The 21,554-nt window shown below is 64.9% G+C and overlaps 3 protein-coding genes across 16 annotated transcripts in view; 2 read left to right on the top strand and 1 right to left on the bottom strand.

The window, feature by feature from the left end:
- MINK1 (misshapen like kinase 1) overlaps window positions 1-11,106 on the top strand; it is a 44,241-nt gene extending 33,135 nt beyond the window's left edge. Inside the window, exons 8-34 of one of the 11 annotated variants that reach the window (XM_060647569.3) lie at window positions 215-269; window positions 374-452; window positions 892-1,067; window positions 1,419-1,488; window positions 1,817-2,033; window positions 3,385-3,498; window positions 3,959-4,045; window positions 4,264-4,485; window positions 4,645-4,818; window positions 5,167-5,367; window positions 5,797-5,882; window positions 5,996-6,148; window positions 6,296-6,405; window positions 6,605-6,693; window positions 6,894-6,917; window positions 7,005-7,165; window positions 7,341-7,485; window positions 7,568-7,705; window positions 7,865-7,973; window positions 8,336-8,503; window positions 8,608-8,751; window positions 8,861-8,995; window positions 9,152-9,252; window positions 9,325-9,474; window positions 9,557-9,716; window positions 9,801-9,940; window positions 10,263-11,106. In XM_060647569.3, coding sequence (XP_060503552.3) covers window positions 215-269; window positions 374-452; window positions 892-1,067; window positions 1,419-1,488; window positions 1,817-2,033; window positions 3,385-3,498; window positions 3,959-4,045; window positions 4,264-4,485; window positions 4,645-4,818; window positions 5,167-5,367; window positions 5,797-5,882; window positions 5,996-6,148; window positions 6,296-6,405; window positions 6,605-6,693; window positions 6,894-6,917; window positions 7,005-7,165; window positions 7,341-7,485; window positions 7,568-7,705; window positions 7,865-7,973; window positions 8,336-8,503; window positions 8,608-8,751; window positions 8,861-8,995; window positions 9,152-9,252; window positions 9,325-9,474; window positions 9,557-9,716; window positions 9,801-9,940; window positions 10,263-10,346 — 3,492 coding nt within the window. In that variant the 3' untranslated portion in view covers window positions 10,347-11,106. Of the gene's footprint in view, window positions 1-214; window positions 270-373; window positions 453-891; window positions 1,068-1,418; window positions 1,489-1,816; window positions 2,034-3,384; window positions 3,499-3,958; window positions 4,046-4,263; window positions 4,486-4,644; window positions 4,819-5,106; window positions 5,368-5,796; window positions 5,883-5,995; window positions 6,149-6,295; window positions 6,406-6,604; window positions 6,694-6,893; window positions 6,918-7,004; window positions 7,166-7,340; window positions 7,486-7,567; window positions 7,706-7,864; window positions 7,974-8,335; window positions 8,504-8,607; window positions 8,752-8,860; window positions 8,996-9,151; window positions 9,253-9,324; window positions 9,475-9,556; window positions 9,717-9,800; window positions 9,941-10,262 lie in introns of all 11 variants that reach the window. The other 10 variants (XM_060647565.3, XM_060647567.3, XM_060647566.3 and 7 more) reach the window with 10 other exon arrangements.
- CHRNE (cholinergic receptor nicotinic epsilon subunit) lies at window positions 11,107-17,155 on the bottom strand. Of its 4 annotated transcripts, none has more exons than XM_060647580.3 (12): window positions 16,892-17,155; window positions 15,789-15,860; window positions 15,431-15,573; window positions 15,304-15,348; window positions 15,092-15,201; window positions 14,851-15,006; window positions 14,638-14,738; window positions 14,088-14,285; window positions 13,897-14,011; window positions 12,493-12,607; window positions 11,995-12,387; window positions 11,107-11,909 (listed from the first exon to the last, which is right to left on the bottom strand). In XM_060647580.3, exons 2-12 carry the CDS (start codon window positions 15,832-15,834, stop codon window positions 11,760-11,762), a joined length of 1,572 nt encoding a protein of 523 aa, XP_060503563.1. In that variant the 5' UTR covers window positions 15,835-15,860; window positions 16,892-17,155; the 3' UTR covers window positions 11,107-11,759. The 4 variants fall into 4 exon arrangements, with proteins under 4 accessions (XP_060503563.1, XP_060503560.1, XP_078293999.1 ...); XM_060647577.3 differs by lacking the exon at window positions 16,892-17,155 and having other exon boundaries at window positions 11,995-12,101; window positions 12,201-12,387; window positions 15,789-15,849; XM_078437873.2 differs by lacking the exon at window positions 15,304-15,348.
- On the top strand, window positions 12,606-13,783 carry CE1H17orf107 (chromosome E1 C17orf107 homolog). Its single transcript, XM_078437876.2, has 4 exons — window positions 12,606-12,798; window positions 12,898-13,089; window positions 13,198-13,476; window positions 13,608-13,783. Exons 1-4 carry the CDS (start codon window positions 12,733-12,735, stop codon window positions 13,755-13,757), a joined length of 687 nt encoding a protein of 228 aa, XP_078294002.2. The 5' UTR covers window positions 12,606-12,732; the 3' UTR covers window positions 13,758-13,783.
- Window positions 17,156-21,554: the final 4,399 nt, after the last annotated feature.

Raw genomic sequence — 21,554 nt, 5'->3', positions numbered from 1 at the left:
CAGAGTGGGGTGCACGGAGACTGCCAAGGGCAGGAAGCGAGAGGGGGTGGTAGGGAGGCCAAAAGTCGGGGTGACAACACGAGCTGTAATGGTATGTGGGTGGTGAGGGGTGGGCAGGCTGGAGACTGGCCCGGGGAAGGGGTGGGGACCCAGACGTGGCCCTGAAGAGGCTTGTCTGGAACGTGCTCCTGTCCCTTCTTCTGTCCCTCTGTAGAGTGACATCTGGTCTCTAGGAATCACAGCCATCGAGATGGCAGAGGGAGCCCCCCGTAAGTGTGGCGTCTGGGAGCGCAGGGAGGGCTGGTAGGAAGGGCTCCTTCCGGCTCTTGGCGTGGCTGCGTGAGGGACTGATGGTGTTCCTCCCGTGTGCCAGCTCTGTGTGACATGCACCCCATGCGAGCCCTCTTCCTCATCCCACGGAACCCACCCCCCAGACTCAAGTCCAAGAAATGGTAGGTCTCTGGGGGTTTGCGTGTCAGGGAAGGAGGGCCTCTGGACAAAGCCCCACCACCACCTCCACCCAGCACCTCCTTGCCCCCAGCATCCCCAACCAGCCTTACCCCTGCGTCCCCTGCTGCCTTATCCTGTGTCCTCTGCTAGCCTTGCCCCCTGCATCCTCCACTAGCCTTACCCACCGTGTCCCCTGCTGTGTCCCCTGCTGCCTTACCCCCTGCATCCCCCAGGAGCTTTACCCCCAGTGTCCCCTGCCACCTTATCCCCTGTGTCCAGATGTGGGTCTGCACCACAGAGGGGCAGGGCCAGGGCCCAGGGTCGGGACATGGATAAGACAGGAGAAATCGAGGGGGCTTTTGGATGAGTGATTTCCCTCTTCTGCTCGTGATCTCCCCCTGCCAAGAGGGCCCTCCCAGTGTGAGCACCCTTCATTTCCAGGTCTAAGAAGTTCATCGACTTCATCGACACGTGTCTCATCAAAACCTACCTGAGCCGCCCACCCACGGAACAGCTGCTCAAGTTCCCCTTCATCCGTGACCAGCCCACAGAGCGCCAGGTCCGCATCCAGCTCAAGGACCACATCGACCGCTCCCGCAAGAAGCGAGGCGAGAAGGGTCAGTGGGCGAGCGAGAGAGGCACCAAGTGTTGGGTCTCGGGTCTCAGGACGCACCCCCACCTGGCTCCTCCTTCCCGCGGAGACCGCCTTCCCAAACTTCCAGTCCCAGTGGGGTTTTTCTTCTTTGACTGCTGATCCCAGGCAACCTTCCCAGGGAGGGCCACCCTTCTACATCCTTGCAGAAGCGCGTGCGTAAGTGCGCGTGTGCAGTCTGCCGCGTCCCGCCCCCGGCGGGGTCTGGGCCCAAGCTCCACACCGCAGGTGTTGGTCATCCCCATCGAAGGTTTCCCTAGACCTGGGTGGGATCTGGGACGCTGGGTAAAGAAACAGCGGTGACCTCCCCCTGCAGAGGAGACGGAGTATGAGTACAGTGGCAGCGAGGAGGAAGACGACAGCCATGGAGAGGAGGGGGAGCCGAGGTGGGCCACCACCCTCCACCCCCGTCGGAGGGCAGCAGTGCCCCCGGCGTGGGGACCCTTGGTGTGGGGTGGTGGGCCAGAGAGGCAGAGGCCGTGGGACACCCCTGAGTGTGGAATGGGCGGAGGGAGTGAGCGGGGGAGGTTGGGGCGGGGTGGGGGTGGGGGGGGCAACTGGGGGCCGCAGGCTGGGGATCCGGGCGGCAGGGCCCCCATGGGCAGGCAGGTGGGCACGCGTCCCATCCCCTGGCCGTGGCCGGAGACTCCCACGAGGACAAGAGCGGTGGCCGGGCTCTGACCCCAGTGCCGGCCGGGCTGCCCTGCCCCCCAGCTCCATCATGAACGTGCCCGGGGAGTCCACCCTGCGCCGGGAGTTTCTCCGGCTCCAGCAGGAGAATAAGAGCAACTCGGAGGCTCTGAAGCAGCAGCAGCAGCAGCAGCAGCAGCAGCAGCAGCAGCGGGACCCCGAGGCGCACATCAAGCATCTCCTGCACCAGCGCCAGCGACGCATCGAGGAGCAGAAGGAGGAGCGGCGGCGCGTGGAGGAGGTGGGGCTGCGCGCCGGGCTCGCCCTTCTACCCCCGCCCCGGAACTGGTTCCCCGCGCGGCCCAGCCCCTGGCCTGCAGGTCCCTGTGGGAAGGCGCTGTGCGGGGTCAGAGGCCGGCCGGCCCTGTGTGGGTGGCGTCAGCGGCCCCCAGGAGCCAGCCTCTCAGGACGGCTGTCCTTGTGCTGCCGCCCGTTCCCCCCCCCCCCCTCGCCCCGAGGTCCCCCCCCCAGTGTCTGCGCACTGCAGCGCCCCGGGCATCTGGCCCACAAGCAGCTGTGCGCCCTGAGCAGGAAGCTCCTTGTAGAGACCCTCCTTTTACTTTTGGTTTTGGGGCTGAGATTTGCTGGAAAATAGCCCATCCACTCATTGGAGGTGGATGGGGGGTGGGGGGAGGGGGGATACCTTTTCATCAATAATCTTCCTTTTATTTTTTTTTAAGTTTTATTTATTTATTTTAGAGACAGAGTGGGGGAGGGGGGGAGAGGGAGGGAGAGAGAGAATCCCAAGCAGGCTCTGAGCTGTCAGCACGGAGCCCCGATGCAGGGCTCGAACTCACACACCGTGAGATCATGACCCGAGCTGAAACCAAGAGTCAGACTCTTAACCGACTGAGCCACCCAGGCGCCCCAGTAAGCTTCCTTTTAGATAGATGCAGGGTTTTCTTCTCACCAATTTAAAAAGCATGTATCTGTATACACCTGTGCTTAAATGTATTTCCTCTGTACGGAGAGCCAGACTTCACACAAAAATCATCTAAGTGATGGTATAGACGGAAGCACCCCCACGCTCCGGGTCTGACTTCCCGAAGCGGCCCCTGCTTCCCCCGAACCAAGGACACCCTGTGGGAAAGCCTGGCGCCGCACACAGATTCCCGGAGTGGTAAAGGCTGCTGGCGGCAGCGGAGGGCCAGAGTGTCCCCCGAGCCGCTCGGGGCCCGCGCTCCGCTCCGGTTGGGGCGGCCGGGCCTGGACGCCGCCGCGCCTGTGTGCGCCTGCCGCCCCCTTGTGGCCAGCGGCCGTCGCTGCGCCGTCGCCCGCTTGCTTGCGGGAGGAGCGGACAGGTGTCCTCCTAGGTGGCCCACCGTGGGCAGCAGGCACGCACAGCCTGCACGTCCCCGGCGCGGTCGCCTCGCCCAGCGGTTTTTCCTGAGCCGAACCCGCCCCGGGGCTCTGGGGCCGGCGGGCTTGCGGAAGCAGGTGGGGGCCGCCGCCTTTCACCACCGGTGTCCCGAGGGGCAGGTTCTGCCCGCGCCGTCCAGTGGGCGTCTCCGCTCCGGCAGGGGACCCGATCCCCCTTCGGGCCCTGCCGAGTTCGGGGGCAGACCCGCAGACCACCCCTTCCCCCCTCACAGCAACAGCGGCGGGAGCGGGAGCAGCGGAAGCTGCAGGAGAAGGAGGAGCGGCGGCTGGAGGACATGCAGGTGCTGCGGCGGGAGGAGGAGCGGCGGCAGGCGGAGCGCGAGCAGGTACAGCGCCCGCCGCAAACACCCGGCCCTCCCTCGCCTCCCCCTGCGCCCGCCGCCCGCCTCCCTGCACCGGACACCTCTCCGCTTCTTTCCCGACCCCCCAGATTCCCCCTATCTTTTCCAGCTTCACTCTCTCTCTCTCTGTTTTCTCCCACCCTTCGACCCGCACCCCGGCTCCCTGCCCTCTTCCTGTCTCTGTGCCTTCATTCCCCATCTCTTCGCCCCATCCTCGCCGCCTCACCCCTGCACCGCCGCTCGCGGGGCCCTGCACGCCCGCCTCCTCCTCATCGCCTCCCCCCAACCCCGTCTGTCCTCTCTCTGATTCTCCCCGCTTTCCTCTTCATCCTCACCCCACCGATCCCGCCTTCCCACGCCGCCGCCGCCGCCGCCCCCCCCCCCCCCCGCCTTTTCCTCCTCTCCCCCTGCCCTTTGCCCTCCCACCCCGCCCCCCCCCCCCCAGGAATATATTCGTCACAGGCTAGAGGAGGAGCAGCGACAGCTCGAGATCCTTCAGCAACAGCTGCTCCAGGAACAGGCCCTGCTGCTGGTAACGGGGTCCCCGGCTTCCTCGGGGAAGATGCGGACTCAGAGCTCCCGAGCCGGAGCGGGGGCGGCGGCGCTTCCGGGGAGGGGACCCCGCCAGGCGCCGGCAGGGGGGAAGACGCCCGTTCCCCACCCCCGGAGCGGCCGGAGGAGGGCAAGGGCTCGCCCGCGCCCTCGTGGGGCCGCCCCGCGCTGAGCCGCCGTCCCTACCCTTGGGCCCAGGAGTACAAGCGGAAGCAGCTGGAGGAGCAGCGGCAGTCCGAGCGCCTGCAGAGGCAGCTGCAGCAGGAGCACGCCTACCTCAAGTCCCTGCAGCAGCAGCAGCAGCAGCAGCAGCTGCAGAAGCAGCAGCAGCAGCAGCAGGCCCCGCCCACAGACCGGAAGCCGCTGTATCACTACGGCCGGGGCGTCGGTCCCGCGGACAAGCCCGCCTGGGCGCGCGAGGTACCCGCGGGCCCCGACCGCCCGAGACCGAGACCTTGCACGCGGCGGGCACCGGGAAGGGGAACGGGGCGCCTGGCGCGGGTGGGGTCTGGGGGCGGGCGGGGGGGGGGGGTACCTGTGATTTGAGAAGGGGGGGACGCAAGCCCTTTCCCACCGCAGGTGGAAGAGAGAACGAGGATGAACAAACAGCAGAACTCTCCCCTGGCCAAAACCAAGCCCGGCGGCGCAGGGCCTGAGCCCCCCGTCCCCCAGGCCTCCCCCGGGCCCGCGGGCCCCCTTTCCCAAACTCCTCCTATGCAGAGGCCGGTGGAGCCCCAGGAGGGACCGCACAAGGTGAGTCTGTCCCCGTTCCCGCGATGACACAGGCAGGAGCCTCGCTCCGCACAGCTGTGTCACGTGTATGTGTCTGCACGCGAGCGCGCGCACCCTTAGCCAGGGACCGTGGGGGCGCTGCGGGCCCCGTCCTGGCTGTTCTCGGCCTTCAGGAGCACGTCTCCTTCAGCGGACACTCGGAAGCCCGAGGCTTTCCTTGCTCCTTCCTCCTGGCCCAGGCACCCCCCCCTCCCAGGTGGGGACGTGCCTCAGAGCGGGCAGCCCACCCTCCCTGGTCTTTCCCTGCAGAGCCTGGTGGCACACCGGGTCCCACTGAAGCCATATGCAGCGCCCGTACCCCGATCCCAGTCCCTGCAGGACCAGCCCACCCGAAACCTGGCTGCCTTCCCGGCCTCCCACGAGCCCGACCCTGCCGTCCCCACACCCACTGCCGCGCCCGGCACCCGAGGAGCGGTCATCCGCCAGAATTCAGATCCCACCTCGGAAGGGCCTGGCCCCAGCCCGAACCCCCCATCCTGGGTCCGGCCGGACACTGAGACCCCACCCAAGGTACGGGTGGGGCCGCGGGGCCGGGGAAACGGGAGACAAACAGCCTGGGAGGGAAAGGGTGGCGAGTGGTGGGGAGCGGGCGAGATGGAGAGGCGCTCAGGGCTGGAAGGGAGGAGGAGGGCCGGCTGCCACTGCTGGCCGGAGGGCGGGAGGCCCGCCCCGGGGCTGTGTCCCTGCCCCCAGGGATGACTGAGAGGAGGGGAGAATGCCCAGAGTGCGGGGGGAGCTCTAGGGGCTGGCTTCCTGGGGTGGAGTCCCCGCTCCGTGACTTTGGACAAAGTCATCAGCTCCCCTAGCCTCGGTTTGCCTGTCCGTGCGAAGCGGGGAGAGTACCCATCGGGGGCCTAGATGAGGCCGCACGCTTGACGAGCGTCTGGCCCGGCGCTGGCACCGAGCACACCGACCCCCTCCCCGCCCCGCCCCCCTCAGGTGCCTCAGAGGACCTCGTCCATCGCCACTGCCCTTAACACCAGTGGGGCCGGAGGGACCCGGCCGGCTCAGGCCGTCCGTGCCAGGTAGCACCCGGGGGCAGTCGCGTGGTGGCCCGGGGCGTGGGGCGGGCTGTACAGAGGGGACTCTACCAGGTTACCTGCCTCGGGGCGGGCAGGCCCCCTCCCCGTCACCTCAGCGCCCCCGCCCCGCCCCCGGCACCCCTGTGCTCCCTCCACAGACCTCGCAGCAACTCCGCCTGGCAAATCTATCTGCAAAGGCGGGCCGAGCGGGGCTCCCCCAAGCCTCCGGGGCCCCCCGCTCAGCCCCCTGGTCCGCCCAACGCCTGTAGGTAATGGAGTTGTCTGTCCCCTCCCCAACTCACTCCTGCCCTCGCTCCTGCCACCTGCTTCCCCCCCTGGTGGTGGCTCCCTCTGCTGTGCAGCTCAGCGCTCAGGGGGATACCTATCTTCCTGACCTGTCTCTGCCTTCCCCACAGTAACCCCGACCTCAGGAGGAGCGACCCTGGCTGGGAACGCTCGGAAGGTGCCCTCCCCTCGCACGGGCACCTGCCCCAGGCTGGCTCGCTGGAGCGGAACCGCGTGGGAGGTATGGCGCCAGCCTGGGCAGCCTCCTCCGGGGCGGGACCCGGTCTCTGTCATAGGGATCCTGCCTTTGGCAACTTTAGGCAGGACACCCTCGGGCGCCAGGCTGGGCCCGGCTGGATGTGGAGCCTGGCTGAGCTCTGGGGTCCGCCCCGAACGACCAGGTGTCCGTGACCTTCCTTCTCCCGCTCTGCCCCATGCAGCCTCCTCCAAGCTGGATAGCTCCCCAGTGCTCTCCCCTGGGAACAAAGCCAAGCCTGATGACCACCGCTCCCGGCCAGGCCGGCCCGCAGTAAGTCCGCAGCTGCGGCCCTGACGTCTCCTGGGTGGGGGCTGGGAGCCTCGGGAGCCCCCAGGAGCCAGGTGCTGGGGTGGGGCCTTCCTTAACCCTCGCGCCAAGGGGCTGCGGGCTGCACTTCTCAGCTACTGACCTTTCTTCACCTCTCTCCTGCTTCCTCCTGGCTGTCCTTCTCCCCCCGCCGCCCCTCCCAGAGCTATAAGCGTGCCATCGGCGAGGTTAGTGAGAAGGCCTGCTCGGGAGCCCCTCCCCTCTGGCACCCCCTGTACCCCACCCCTCCCCTCCTCATGCGGCACCCTCTGCAGGACTTCGTGCTCCTGAAGGAGCGGGCCCTGGACGAGGCCCCGCGGCCTCCCAAGAAGGCCATGGACTACTCGTCTTCCAGCGAGGAGGTGGAAAGCAGCGAGGACGAGGAAGAAAGCAATGGCGAGCCATCAGAGGGGAGCAGAGATACCCCTGGGGCCCGGTATGGGGGCGCTCTGGGGGAGGGCAGGGTTCTCCTTTTCCTAGGGGACCCTGGCCGTCACTGCTGATCCAGACAATGGGGTCTGCTCCGGGGTCCCCATCGGCCTCCCACTGCCATGTCCACCAGGAGCCAGTGCGAAGCACCCGCCGGTCCCCCTGTCTCCACCCCGTGGCAGGCAGGACCTGGGAACTGATGGCCGTCCTCTCTCCTATGGCAGCGACGGAGACACAGACAGCATCAGCACCATGGTGGTCCATGACGTGGAGGAGATCGCGGGGACCCAGACCCCCTATGGGGGCGGCACCATGGTGGTCCAGCGCGTGAGTGGGCCCCCCTTCTTCCCGGCACCTGCTCTCCCCTGTCCTCAGCCGAGCACTGGCTCCCTTTCCTCTGTCCCTGCAGACTCCTGAAGAGGAACGCAGCCTGCTGCACGCGGACAGCAACGGCTACACCAACCTGCCCGATGTGGTCCAGCCCAGCCACTCGCCCACCGAGAGTGGCAAAGGTCAAAGCCCCCCATCCAAGGAGGGAGGCAGTGACGTAAGTGGGCGGATGCAGACCCACGGGCGGTGGGTAGGGGCGCTGGGGGCCACTGCAGGGGGGCGGGGCGGAGCTCGGCAACCTGGGGGTGGGGGCGGGGCCGGGGGGCCCAGGGGCAGGGTGTCCGGTGTTTGCCTGACTGCTGCCCCACTCCCACAGTACCAGTCTCGTGGGCTGGTAAAGGCCCCTGGCAAGAGCTCGTTCACGATGTTTGTGGACCTAGGGATCTACCAGCCCGGAGGCAGTGGGGATACCATCCCCATCACAGGTGAGGACAGGAGGACAGACTTGCCATGAGGCCTGGTGAAGGGCACAGGTGGGCCTCTGATGGCGCGGCTTTAGGAGGCAGTGGTGGCCTCCGCTTTGGCCCGACGCCCCTACCCTGGCACAGAGGCAGCAAGGGCACCTAAGGCCCCTTAGAGCCGCGAGGAAAAATGCTCAGAGTGGCCCCGGCACCTGACTGGATACGGATTGTTTGAGGCCATTTGCTCCTTCTCCTCCCTCCCCTTTCCTGCTGAGCGTGCGTTCGTTCGTTCGCAGGGGCCTCCACCAGATGTAGGGCTGGGTTCAGGAGGGACAGGGGAGGGGGCTACAGCCCTCCTCCCCTCCCCCCTCTCCTCTTCCCGGCAGCCCTGGTCGGGGGAGAGGGCGGTCGGCTTGATCAGCTCCAGTACGACGTGCGGAAAGGCTCCGTGGTCAACGTGAACCCCACCAACACCCGGGCCCACAGCGAGACCCCCGAGATCCGGAAATACAAGAAGCGATTCAATTCCGAGATCCTCTGTGCGGCCCTTTGGGGTAAGCCAGGGCCGGGAAGGAAAAGAGGGGTCCGGCGCACCCCGGGGCTCCCTGTCGGGTGAGGGCCCGGCTGCCTCTCATCTGCCCAAGGGCTCCCGTTGCAGGCGTCAACCTGCTGGTGGGCACCGAGAACGGTCTGATGCTGCTGGACCGAAGCGGGCAGGGCAAGGTGTACGGGCTCATCGGGCGGCGGCGCTTCCAGCAAATGGACGTGCTAGAGGGGCTCAACCTGCTCATCACCATCTCAGGTGTGGGGCCGCGGTTGCTCAGCCCCTGTGGGGTTGGGGGGGAGGGGGGGGAGGATGGCGCAGAGGTGGATGCTGGGCCTCGGGTGACGGGGTGTGTGTCCTCCTTCAGGGAAAAGGAACAAGCTGCGGGTGTATTACCTGTCTTGGCTCCGGAACAAGATTCTGCACAACGATCCGGAAGTGGAGAAGAAGCAGGGCTGGACCACTGTGGGCGACATGGAGGGCTGCGGGCACTACCGCGTGGGTGAGGAGGGCTCCACGCGGTGGCCAGGGCGCGTTGCTTTACGAGAAGACGGAAAGGGGGCCCTGAGCTTAGTGGCTGAGCCTCGAAGCCAGAGGCTGGGCGACTGGGTTTGGGGTCTGGTGACCGACCCGTGGGACTCCTCTTCCCTGCCCCCAGTGAAATACGAGCGCATTAAGTTCCTGGTCATCGCCCTGAAGAGCTCCGTGGAGGTGTATGCCTGGGCCCCCAAGCCCTACCACAAGTTCATGGCCTTCAAGGTAGTCCCCACCGCAGCCCCTCTGCCGGCCCAGCACCCTGGCCGCATCCCTGAGCCCTCCTCTCCTCCACAGTCCTTCGCCGACCTCCCTCACCGCCCTCTGCTGGTCGACCTGACCGTGGAGGAGGGTCAGCGGCTCAAGGTCATCTACGGCTCCAGTGCCGGTTTCCACGCTGTGGATGTCGACTCGGGGAACAGCTACGACATCTACATCCCCGTGCATGTAAGTTTGGCGGGGCTTCGGGAGGAGCGCGACCGCCACCCCGGGCTCTGGACACGCGTGCAACGCATGCTCTCGTCCCCAGATCCAGAGCCAGATCACGCCCCACGCCATCATCTTCCTCCCCAACACGGACGGCATGGAGATGCTCCTGTGCTACGAGGACGAGGGCGTGTACGTGAACACGTACGGGCGCATCATCAAGGACGTGGTGCTGCAGTGGGGAGAGATGCCCACCTCTGTGGGTGAGTGGGCCCCGCCCCCAGGCTGCCCGGGGTGGGCGGCGGGCCGTGGCCCACTCACTGCCGCCCGACCCCCTTCTCCCCCAGCCTACATCTGCTCCAACCAGATCATGGGCTGGGGCGAGAAAGCCATTGAGATCCGCTCTGTGGAGACGGGCCACCTGGACGGCGTCTTCATGCACAAACGAGCCCAGAGGCTTAAGTTCCTGTGTGAGCGGAACGACAAGGTGGGAGGCCCTTTGCCCTCCGGCCCCGGAGCTGGGGGGGGGGGGGGGGTGCCGGAGGTGGGGGGCTGGGGGATCTTCGTGAGACGGGGTCCAGGGGGCATAGCCTGCGTCACAGCCCGCCCTTCCTCGCCCTCCGTCCCTGAGAGCGCCCTGGACACCCAGGAGGCCTGCGGCTGCCCCCCCTCCCGCCCCCATCACCAAGCACCTCTGCCTTTCGAGGGGAAGGCGCGGGGCTCTCTGAGAGGCTACTCGCAGCAGCTTCTCTCTGGCTCTGTCTCCTGGCTGAGACACCCCCCCCCCCCCCCCTTCCTACCCCACCCAGGTGTTCTTTGCCTCTGTCCGCTCCGGGGGCAGCAGCCAGGTTTACTTCATGACCCTGAATCGGAACTGCATCATGAACTGGTGACGGGGCCCGGGCTGGGGCTGCCCCAGTGGACCCAGCTCTCCCCACTACAGCCAGACTCCCCAGGCCGCCCTTCTTTCCCCTCCCTGGGCTTTTGCTTTTTACTGGTTTGATTCACTGGAGCCTGCTGGGAACGTGACCTCTGACCCCTGATGCTTTTGTGATCACGTGACCATCCTCTTTCCCCGATAGGTTCTCCCCCAAAACCTGTGCCTGTCCCAGCTTCTGGGGACAGGCACAGCTTCCCCTCACCAGGAATCGAGTGGGCCTAGCCCCACCCCCCTTTTCTCCATTTCAGAGGAGAGCTCAGCGGGGGTGGGGCTCAGGCCCGGTCCCCCACTGCTGCTGACTGGGCAGGGCCCTGGGCCCCTTCATTTGCACGTCAGGGGAGCCGGCTCCCCCCTTGAATGTACCAGACCCTGGGGGGGGTCGCTGGGCCCTAGGTTTTGGGGGGGGGGGTCACCAGCCACTCCAGGGGCAGGGACCATTTCCTCATTTTCTGAAAGCACTTTAATGATTCCCCTCCCCCCAAACCCCAGGGAATGGAGGGGGGACCCCGCCAGCCAAAACATTTCCCCCTTTCTGACCCCATTTCTTTCTAGCCTCTGTCCTTCCCTGGTGGCGGGAGGGAGCAGGGAGCTCTCACCCCCTCTGCACCCCCTTGCTTGCCTCTGTATATAGTGTGAGCAGCAAGTAGCCCCGCCCCCCCCCCAATGTAGTGGCCTTGGATATTCCGTTTGTTAATAAAGACAATTCAACCAGCTCCCACCATCTCGGGCCCCCTTTTATTTCCGTTTTCTCTCCCGGTCCTGGACACCAGCCAGGATAAGCCAACAGAGGTGGGAGAGAGGGGGGCAGACGGGACGGGGCAGAAGCTGCATGAGTGGGTTTTGGTGGAAGCGGTCAGGGGGGCCATGCTGGGTCAATCAGAAGTGACTGAGGGTGCCCCAGGGCACCCTCGGCCTTACCCTGTGGCTGGGGTGGGGGGGGGGGTGGAAACCTTTGCTGAGAGCCTGTGGCCCCTGCCCACTCCAACACGGAAGGGCCCGGCTTCCGTCAAGTCCTGCCAAGGGGCGTCTTCGCTTTGGTTAATCAAGGGATAAAGAGCGCTCAGAAGCTCACAGGGCTGGAGGGTCACGCGGGACGAGGGCCTCAGAAGGGCTGGGAGGTCAGCAAGGCTGAGCGGAGGGGCGGGGAGCCGTTTCCGGACTGGCACCCAAGAGCCTGCCTGAACCGTCTGCCCTCTGCTTCTGCCCCCTGCCCGGTGGCCAGACCCACGCGTGTGAGCACACGACTCTTCTTGAGACGGAAAGGCCCGGGTTTATTATCGGCATTAGGAAAGAATCCCACTGCGGCAGCGACTGCAACTTGGTTTTTTCACGCCCGGTTTCCTCCCGGAGGCGGTGGAAGAGCCGTCTACATACACGGCGGGTAGGGCAGCTTGGGCACTTGATTGAAGTAGCCCCCCAGAAAGATGAGGCTGGACCCCACGCCGAAGAGCACCAGGGCGGCCCAGAAGCAGATGTTGTCGAGGGCCTTCCCCATGCGCACCCAGTCGGACACCTCCTGGGGAGGGAGCAGGCACCGGCTGGGTCCGGGAAGGGGCCTCCCCCGAGCCAGCACCCGCCCCGCCCTCCCGTGCCTGCCGCACCTCGCCGGAGGCCTCCTGGTCTCGCGTGCTCTCGGCCACGAAGTTCACGGCGTCCACGCAGCAGCGGACCTCGGGGGCGGCGGCGCCCAGGCTCTGGCAGAGGGCGGCTGGTGGGGACGCCCGGGCGGGGAGGGGGTGGTGGTCACTGGGAAGCCCGCCCCGCCGCGGGCGCCCGCGCCGACCCGCCCGGAGTCCTCCCCGCTCACCGGTCCAGGGCCCATGCCGGTGCCTCTGCCCCTCAAACACGAGCTCGCTCCGCGGCTTTTTCAGTATCAGCTCCTCGGCGCGGAGCAGCAGGCCCACCGACGACGCGCGCCGGGGCGGCGAGGCGACCCGGGGGGGCTCGGGCGGCGCGCCGGAGCCCAGGAGGCGAGGCAGCAGCTCCAGCAGGACCTGGCGGCGGGGGGCGGGGGCGAGCTCGAGGCCCCGCCCCCGCCCCCCCCCCGCCGGAGCCACGCGCCCCGCCCACCCGGGCCGCCCACCCCGCCCCGCGCTTACGTGGCGCAGCCGCGGAGACGCGGCGTGCGTGGTGGGCGTCCGCAGTGACAAGTTGAGCACGATGACGCAATTCATGACGATGATCGTGGCGACCACCATGACGAAGATGAGGTACCTGCGGAGCCCGCCGCGCGTGACCCCACTGCGGCCCGCGGCCCGGCCTGTGACCTCACAAACGACCCTCTCCGGCGGCGGGACCGGACGCGTGCCCCGGTGGCCCTCCTTCCGCCGCCGCCGGCCATGAAGGGGACCCCCAGCTCCCTGGAGACCCTGCTGTGGGTCTACCACTTCCACAGCTCCACGGAGGTGAGACTGCGCCCAGGGCTGGCAGCCCGAGGCCTTGGGAGGTCTCCGGTGCCCCCACCCCGTGACCCGACGGCCCCGCTGCCCCTGCTCCTCCTCCAGGTGGCCCTGCAGCCCCCGCTCCTGTCCTCCCTGGAACTCGCTGTGGCCGCGGCCCATGAATTTCTGGAGCAGAGGTTCAGGGAGCTCGAGTCCCTGGAGTCGCAGCGGCCGCATGCCCCGAAGCCCACCCTGGGGCTGGTGCTGAGAGAAGCCGCGGCCAGCGTCGTGAGCTTCGGCGCCACCTTGTTCGAGGTGGGGCGCGGGGGGGCTGCGGAAGGGCGGGAAAGGGGGACAGGGACCCCTGCGTCCCCACCAACTCCTACACCCTCCTCCCCCCCCCCCCCCCCCCCTCAGCGGCAGATCTCCGCCCTGTGGCTGCAGCAGGAGGTGCGGCGGCTGGACGGCGGCGCCGGCAGCTCGGGCCCAGCCCGGGGCGCCGGGGATCCGGGCGGAGCGCTGGCCCGGGTGGCCCGGGCCGCGGTCCAGGGGGCGCGGCACGCGGGGGCAGCGGCGGGCACTAGCGCCCGGCTCGCACTGCAGGGGGCGTGGCTGTGCCTGTGCGGGCGGGGCCTGCAGGGGTCCGCCTCCCTCCTGCAGCAGTGGCGACGTCAGCTGGGCCTGGGGACCCCCGGGGAACAGGTGAGTTCTGCATGGCGGGGGGGGGGGGGGGGGGGGTGGGGGGGGTGGGGGGGGCGGGGGGAGGAGAGGAGTTGGGGGCTGGAGGCGGGGGGGCTGGGGTGGGAGGCACTGAGCCGACCCGCCCCCGACAGAGATACTCGGGAGACCTCCAGGTGGCATCCAGTGGCAGCGCGGAGAACGCGGGATCAGAGAGCGCGGAGAACGGGGGACCAGAGAGCGCGGAGAACGGGGGACCAGAGAACCCGCCGCCGCCGCCGCAGCCCCGCCCCGCGTTCCAATAAAGCCCAGACGGGACCCACCCAGAGCAGCTCCGACCCACAGCAGCTCCCGGTTTCGCGTGCCCTTGGCCGCGCCCCCGGCCCTGCCCCCACACGCTGGCCCCGCGCACGCGTGGGCTCCTCCGCGGCCCTCTGCCTTCACCTGCCCAGCATCGGCACGCTCAGCGACGTCTCGGGGGTCTTCTGGGCGATCAGGAACAAGAAGACGGTCTGCGCCAGCAGGACGTTGATGGACACGGTGCACTTCTGGCCGCCGGCTGGAGGGAGCGGCCGGTGAGAGCGGGTCCCGCTCCCAGCGGCGAGCCCGGGGTTGGGGTCCCGGCGGCCCCTTACCCTGCGCCGGCAGGAAGTAGGCGAGCAGCACCAGGCCCGAGATCAGCACGCAGGGCACGATGATGTTGATTGTGTAGAAGAGCGGCTTCCGGCGGATGATGAGCGTGTAGATGACGTCAATGCCCCCCGGGTCGTCCGCGGAGCCCCCGTGGTGATGGATCAGTCCGGGGCAGAAATCGATGGCCCATTCGCCGTTCTCTGCGGGGTGGGAGGCGCGGTCAGCCCTCGTGGGCCCCAGGCCTGGCCGCGGGCCCCCGGTTTCTGGGCAGAGGGAGCCGTTGCGGCCGGCCCGCCCCTAGTGGTCTGGGTGGCGCGACGGGCGAAGGCGGTTCGGGCTAGACGGGCCCGCCCGGTGCAGGTGCACAACAGACGCAGGCCAAGGAAGTCATGCTGGGCTCACTGTCGAGGGTGGTTTGGGGAGGGGGGGTCAAGGTCGAGCCCGGCTGCCAAAGCCAAGGCCCAGTGTCGGTGGCCCGGGGCAGCCCCCCTCGGTGAGTGTCCCCTGTCTGGGCCCCGCCTAGAGGCGAGTTTTCGGAGAAGGGGGCCTCACCAGTGTAGGCCTCGGTGTCGATGTCGATGTTGCTGATGGTCTTGCCCTCGTCATCCACGGCGAAGACAAACGCCACCTCTCGGGCGTTGTACGTCTGCGAGCTGCGGGGCCAGGGCCGGCACAGACCCGGGCTGCTGGGACCCGGGCTGCCCCCACCCCCACCCCCGTCTCGCCGCCCCGCAACCGCCCCCCTCTCTGAGCATGTGACCCCACCGGAAGACGAGCGAGCAGTTCTGCCAGTCGAAGGGGAAGTAGGTGACCTCCACGGCGCAGCTGCTGCGGTAGATGGCCGGGGGCAGCCAGCTCAGGTAGCCGCCCTCGTAGACCAGCACGTTGGCGTCGTAGGCCACGCCGAACTGGCCGTCGATGCTGTGGGCTCCGGGAAACGCGGCGTTTGCGCGCGGCCGCGACCCCCTCACCCTCCCGGCCTCCCCTGCCCTGGCCCAGTGCTCACTTGTTTTCCAGCACGATCTCAGGCAGCCACACGAGCTCCGAAGGGACCCGCAAGGTTTCTATGCCCCCGAAGTCGTCCTTACTGAAGTTGAGTCTGTAATCCTGCCAGTCCTGAGGGGTGGGATGGAAACGCGTGCGCCCGGGGCCCCATGGGGGCTTGGGGGAGAGGGGTCCCCGCACCAGACCTCACCCTGCTCCCCACGTCGGACTCACGATTCCAATCCAGACGCTGGTGGTGAGGGTCTCCTCTTTCTCGTTCTGCAGGTGGGGGATCGGGGTGGTCGGGGTGGGGCCCCAGGGTCACACACAGAATTTGGGGGTTCAGGCAGAAGTATCTTACTAGTGAGATCAGGTTGGTCAGGGTGACCTTGAGGGTGATGGTGACAGTGTCTTCAGGCTCCTTCACCGGCCGGCGTTCTGGGTCGTAGTTGTCGAAAAGATGGTGGTAGAGACGTAGCTCTTCGTTCTTGCCGTCACCTCCACCTGGGGACGGGGTCACGTGGGCTCACGGCGGGCACGGGGCTGGGGGCCTCCTTTGCCTCTGCGTCTGTCTCCGAGGCTCTGTGATCTCCCCGCCTCCCGAACCACATACTGAGCCTGGGGACCAAGTTTCGGGCCTCAGCCTCCTTCTCGGCCCCTTGTCTTTGTCCCGTGCCCTGTGGCCTTGTCCCGTGCGTGTGTCCCACCCCTGTCCTTACCGAGGAGCTCCAGGAGGAGCAGGGCACCCAGCAGAGCCCCCGCCATCCCGCCGTCTGGTCCTCGGGGTTATTCTGAGCGTTGAGGTTGGGAGAGGGAGTAAGGGGAGGTGTTAGTTCCGGGCTGGGTAGGGGACTGTCACCTAATCCTCCCCACCCCACACCCCGCTGCCGCTGCTGCTCCTGCAGCCAGAGAGGACTTGGCCGTTTCCAGAGGCAGCTGCCCCGTCCCAGCATCCTCTGCCTGGTGAGCGTCCAGCTCGAGGGCCACGGACCCGATCCTCGTGACTCAAGAAGCCCGGTGCAGGTGGGGGTCCTTTAGAAGCACCTGGGACCACAAGCCCGGCGGTGGGGGTGGGGTAATACCCCGCACGTGTCCCTGGAGTAAGTTGCCTGTGCAGGTGGCCTCCGTGGCCTCCTGTCACTAGCGTGGAACACACACCTTGCCGCCACCTACACGGCCCAGCCAGGGTCACGCCAATGCAGTTTCTGCCTGCGGTTTGGCAGAGTCTGCACAAAGACAGGGTAATGAGGCAGGCGGCCACCGGGGATTACTCAGCAGTAACAGACCTCAGTCCCAGGTGGGCCGGCCCGCCCGCAGCTCCTCTCTGGGCGCTGGTTCTCCCTGCTGCCACCTCGTGGCCGCAGGTGGTGATACATGTGGTCTTGGGGCGGGGGAGGGGCAGACTCTTTTTTAACGTTCAGTTTTTGAGAGAGAGAGAGAGACAGCACAGACGGGGGAGGGACAGAGAGAGGAGGAGACACAGAATCCGATGCAGGCTCCGGGCTCCGAGCTGTCAACACAGCCCGACGCGGGGCCGGAACTGACGAACGGGGAGATCATGACCTGAGCCTGAGCTGAAGTCGGGTACTTAACCCACGGAGCCACCCAGGTGCCCCCCCCCCCGCCCCGCCCCCCGGACACTTGACGGATTCTTAGAGCGTTTGTCCTAAAGTCTCCTTGGACCGGCCTGTCATCTGAGGTGCTCGCTCACAATTCGTGTCCTCAGATCCCGCCCCCAGAGAACCCTGCTTCAGGAGGGTGCCGGAGACCTTTTTGAGGAGCTCTTGGTGTTTCCTCAGGGAGTGGGGGTGCCGTGTCTTACCTACTGCTTCCTCAGCGGTGCGGGAAAGCGGTCCCCATAGGTACGAAACGGGACTCCGTCGGGTCCGCGGTCACACAGGTGTGATGGCGGTAACACCCGGGACCCGCCGATCGGCTTTCCTGACCACGAGCACCTGTGTTCGCAGAACACGTGCACGGCCGTCGTTCGGGGGTCCCCTCCCTCTACCCGTGAGGGTCCGGCCGTCTCCCACGCATCCTGCAAGCCGCCTGCTTCGGCCGCTGACGCGTTCCTTGCCGTCCGGCGTGTCCGGGCCCCCGCTCGCCCCCCTGCAGGTGGCCGAGTGGCGTGTGGGCTCAGATCTGCGCTGCCGCTCGGGCCTGGGCCGAGGGTTCTGATAAAGCAGAGACGTCTTCGGGCATTAACGGGCACCACGAGGTCCCCTGCTCTGGGCCGGCCGCCCCGATTCTAGGCGTGAGTAGACCGTGGCCTCAAGGCGGGAGAGCCGCAGCCGGTGACCCCGAGCGGGCCCCAGGGGAAAAAGCAAGAGTCGCGGGCGCTGTGGGTCGGGCACCGTGTCGCTCGGCTGCCCTGCACTCCGAGCATCGGCCCGGCCTGCAGCTCGGATGACCCAAGTCTCCTGCTGCTGCTCTGCTCTGTGCTCCTCCGGCTCCCGAGCCGCCGCCGGTTCTCTCCGTGAGCCCCCCGGTGGTGCGGTCGTGGCTCTCTCGCGGGTCCTTCCACCAGGTCCTGGCCCCAGACCCACCTCTTGGCCGCACTCTACGGACGCAGCCCGTTCAGTCCTCGTTCCCGCTGCCCTCTGCCTAGCGCCGTGGGGCCGAGGGAGCGGCCCGGTGTCCCCAGAGGGTCTGCCAGGTGCTTGGAGACGCCCGCCCTCCGGCCAGGGCTGATGGGTCCCGGGGAGGACACCCAGCCCAAGCCAGGCCAAAGGAAGCGCTTCCCGGAGAACGTCGGGAAGCCGGCGCCCTCTGCCGTGGGGGCCACAGGAGAGGACGCTTCGGTGCGGGGTGGGGAGGGGGGCAGCGTGGTCTCCACGTGGAGAGAGAGACTGCGCCTCGGATACAGAGTCAAGCAGAGACGAGATTCCCCCCCTTTCTTGACTTAAAAATGGCATTAAAAAAAGGAATCAACTGGTAGGAAGAAAACAGAAATGCCCCCGAACACAAGACCCAGGAAACCCTTCTGACCGCAAGACCGTAATCCGTGCTTTGGAAATCTATTACACCGATCCTACGTCTTCCCCGCCGCAGACACGGAAACCTGTCCCCAAACAGCCCGGCGGCAGCACCCGCCATCCACTGACCAGCATCGACAAGAAGGGAAGCCCCCGGCCGGACTGTAGAGACGCGGGGTCCCCGCCGTCCCCAGACCTCGCGGGCAGCTTGGCACACAGCGTGTCCTCCACAGAAACGAGCTTCGGTGATTCTAATTCCGTTCTCGCCTAGGTCCGAACCGTTTCTTTGCCCACAGAAGAAGGCATTTTCCTGCTCTCCGGATCCCGGGGGGACGTTATTGGGATAGGTTCACGGGCCGGTGGTGTTGGGAACCAAGTAGTAAGGAGTCCAGGAGACGGTGGAATACGGAAAACTGGAAAAGCATAAAGCAGGAACCCGCACAGTGGGAACGGAAGGTCTGAAGCACGGGAGCAAATCAACGGCATCGAGATCAAGTCAAGTCAACCTAAACTCTGAGGGTAGGTACTGCCCCCCCCGCCCCGTAATAAGCACCTTTTGTTCAAATCGTAAAGCATATCTTCCCTACGCGTGTGGATAGAAAACGTGTACAGGTAAAAAAGCAGTAATAAGCACTCATGTGCCCACCACCCAGGCCAAGAGATAGAATGTAACTGTCCTCGGAAGCCACTCTGTGCCCTCCCTGATCGAATCCCCCCTTCTCAGCGGTAACCACTATCCTGCAGCCGGAATTATTCTGGTTTTCTTCCAGTCGCCACAACGTACGTGTCCCTGTGTTGGAACAGGGAAGGATGGAAGGGGACAGGGAACCCAGAAGAGTAACGTGTGTTTCCAAAAAAAGTAGGGCTCCTGCTGGCTCCGGGGGCTAAGCGTCTGGCTTGTGACTTGGGTCCCGGTCATGATGTCACCGTTCGCGGGCTGGAGGAGCCCCACATCGGGCTGTGCGCTGACAGCGCGGAGCCTGCCTGCTTCGGGTCCTCTGTCCCCTTCTCTCCGCCCGTCCCCCGCTCACTGTCTCTCTCTCAAAATAAACTTAAAAAAAAAATCCAACTTCTCCGCTATCCAGCCCATCCCTCCCTACAAAGGTTAACCGCTTCTGTTGAATGTCAGTCTTTCTAGACCAAAGCCCGGCGTCCGTGTGCGTGTGCGTGTACGTTAACATACACAGAAGTGTCGGCGTGGAGTCTGCGACCGTCTCCCCTGATCTACTTTGTAGACAGTGGCACGCACACCCAGCCGCTCGTTCTGTCCGGCTGCCGCCCGCTGCTCGTGGTACGGCTGTCCCCTGGATGAGTGATCCAGTCCCAACGGACAGACATTTAAGATGCAACCGTTCTGGCTTGGGCGACCACGGGCTGTGCAACAGCGAAACATCTTTCTGCGTCTATCTTTGCTCGACTTTTGCAAATGGTCCTAGCAGTGAAATTACTGGGACAAAAAGTTCCTGCATTTAGGGGCGCCTGGGCGGCTCAGTGGGCTAAGCGTCCAGCTCCTGAGTTCAGATCAGGTCACGATCTCTTGGTTCATGGGATTAAGCCCCGCGTCGGGCTCTGAGCTGACAGTGCAGAGCCTGCTTGGGATTCTCTCTCTCTCTCTCTCTCTCTCTCTGCCCCTCCCCTGCTCACATGTGCACTCTCTCTCTCTCTCTCAAAATAAATACACTTTAAAAAACATATACACTTTAAAAAACATATACACGGAAACCAATTTGACAATAAACTTCATATACTGAAAAATAAATAAATAAAAAACATATACATATAATGGAAAAAAAAATTTAAGTTCCTGCATTTAGGGGCACCTGAGTGGCTCAGTCGATTAAGCGTCCGACTTCAGCTCAGGTCACGATCTCATGGTTTGTGGGTTCGAGCCCCGCATCAGGCTCTGTGCTGACAGCGCGGAGCCTGGAGCCTGCTTCGGACTCTGTGTCTCCCTCTCTCGCTGCTCCTTCCCTCCTCACACTCTGTCTCTGTCTCTCTCAAAAATAAAGGTTAGACAAATAAAGTTCGTGCATTTAAAAAACAAAACAAAAACTGTTGGTGACTTTTGCCAAATTGTTCGCAAAAGCACGTGCCCACTGACACCCCTCAGGCCGACAGAGCACAAGAACGCGGTCTTACTCCTTCCCCAGGACAGCATATCCTCAAACTAAAAAAAAAAAAATTTGTGTGCCAAACCAATAGGTGAAAACTGCTATTCATTATTTTTATTTACGTGTGCTGATCAAGAAGGTCGATTTTTAGTTCCAGTGTACAAGAATCTGCCATACGATGAAGGTAAAGTGGTACATCTGATGTAGAAAACGAGGCTTAATCAAGTAAGTCCCGTTGGGACAACTGGAAACAATCATCAAAATGCCGGCAGACCCTCAGCTGTCGACTGCTGGGGGCGGGGGGAGGTCAGACACCTGCATGTAAAGCGACACCAAGGAAGGCCTCCAGTAAAGCCAGCATTTGTCATCTTGGAGCGAGGGAGGCCTTTCTCCCCTTCCCTGGAGCCCCAAATCGGAGACCATAAAGAAAAAGAAAAATTTCCGTAGGGTCAAAAATAGAAAACCACAGGCCAGCGAAGACAAACCGGGAGCAGATGCCCGCAGCCCAAGAGCGGCTCATCTCTGTCCATACAGAGCCGGCCGAAAGCCCTAAGAGGCTGGCGAGGTGCTGAACCCCCGGGGCTGCTGGGTCCCTCCCCAGGTGTAAAAACACCGACAGGTGGCGGGGGAGGGACTCTTGGCGGGGAGACAAGGCCATGAGCGGACCAGAGCAGAAAAGACGTAGGTGGTAAAGATTAAAAAAGGAAAAAAAAATGAAACAGAGAGAGAGACAGACGGCAGGGGTGGGGGCGAGAGCACGAAAGGGGGGGTGGCTGCCCCAGGCCCAGGAGGCCGCGTGCCGCGCCCCCTCCCCGGGAGGCGACCTCTTTACTCACTTGGCTACAGAAGAAAACAAAAGTCCTTGGGACTTACCAGCGCAGGAAAGAAGGAAGTCCGTGGTGGTTTCTGGGCGCCTCGTCATAGGAGAGCTCAAATCGCCTTCTCCTCTCAGAACAGAGGCGACAAGAAGGTGAACCGGGACGGCAAGTCTCCGCATCAGCCAGGCACAGACAGGACGTCCCGGGGAAGTTTCTAGGGCGTCGTGGGCTTGGCTTCAGAGAGAGAAGGTGGCGCGGCTTGTAGATTCTGCCATGAAGATTCCTCTGGTGATTCTGGAAGCCCGGGGAGAAAATGATTCCGACTCAGAGGAAAAAACCATGGCCAAGAACTCCAGGCTCCTCAGCAGCCGGCTGAAGCCACATCTTCAAACAAAAAGGCTGCGAGAAACAGTTATAAAATGTTGCGAGTTAGATCCAAGGACTCATACTCCGAGGCTCTTACTGACTTTTGATTCTTCTGGTATTAACACATAGTATCTATAGGAGTCATATTGAAAGTCAGTGGAGCTCAAGGGTTTTTTTTTAAAAAGTCCACGGGAGGGGCACTGGGGGGCTCAGTC

Source organism: Panthera onca, chromosome E1 (genome assembly GCF_046562875.1).
Source record: "Panthera onca isolate mPanOnc1 chromosome E1, mPanOnc1 haplotype 2, whole genome shotgun sequence".
Classification (NCBI taxonomy): domain Eukaryota; kingdom Metazoa; phylum Chordata; class Mammalia; order Carnivora; family Felidae; genus Panthera; species Panthera onca.
Note: the sequence above shows the minus strand (reverse complement) of the source record. Positions and strands in the feature narration are given on the sequence as shown.

Coding starts and splice junctions, on each gene's coding strand:
- CE1H17orf107 (XM_078437876.2), top strand. CDS start 12,733: ATGAAGGGGACCCCCAGCTCCCTGGAGACCCTGCTGTGGGTCTACCAC. Junction 12,799..12,897: donor ACTTCCACAGCTCCACGGAG/GTGAGACTGCGC, acceptor CTCCTCCTCCAG/GTGGCCCTGCAGCCCCCGCT. Junction 13,477..13,607: donor TGGGGACCCCCGGGGAACAG/GTGAGTTCTGCA, acceptor CGCCCCCGACAG/AGATACTCGGGAGACCTCCA.
- CHRNE (XM_060647580.3), bottom strand. CDS start 15,834: ATGGCGGGGGCTCTGCTGGGTGCCCTGCTCCTCCTGGAGCTCCTCG. Junction 12,608..13,896: donor AGCGTGCCGATGCTGGGCAG/GTGAAGGCAGAG, acceptor CGGGCTCCGCAG/GTACCTCATCTTCGTCATGG. Junction 11,910..11,994: donor ACCAGGAGGCCTCCGGCGAG/GTGCGGCAGGCA, acceptor CTCCCTCCCCAG/GAGGTGTCCGACTGGGTGCG.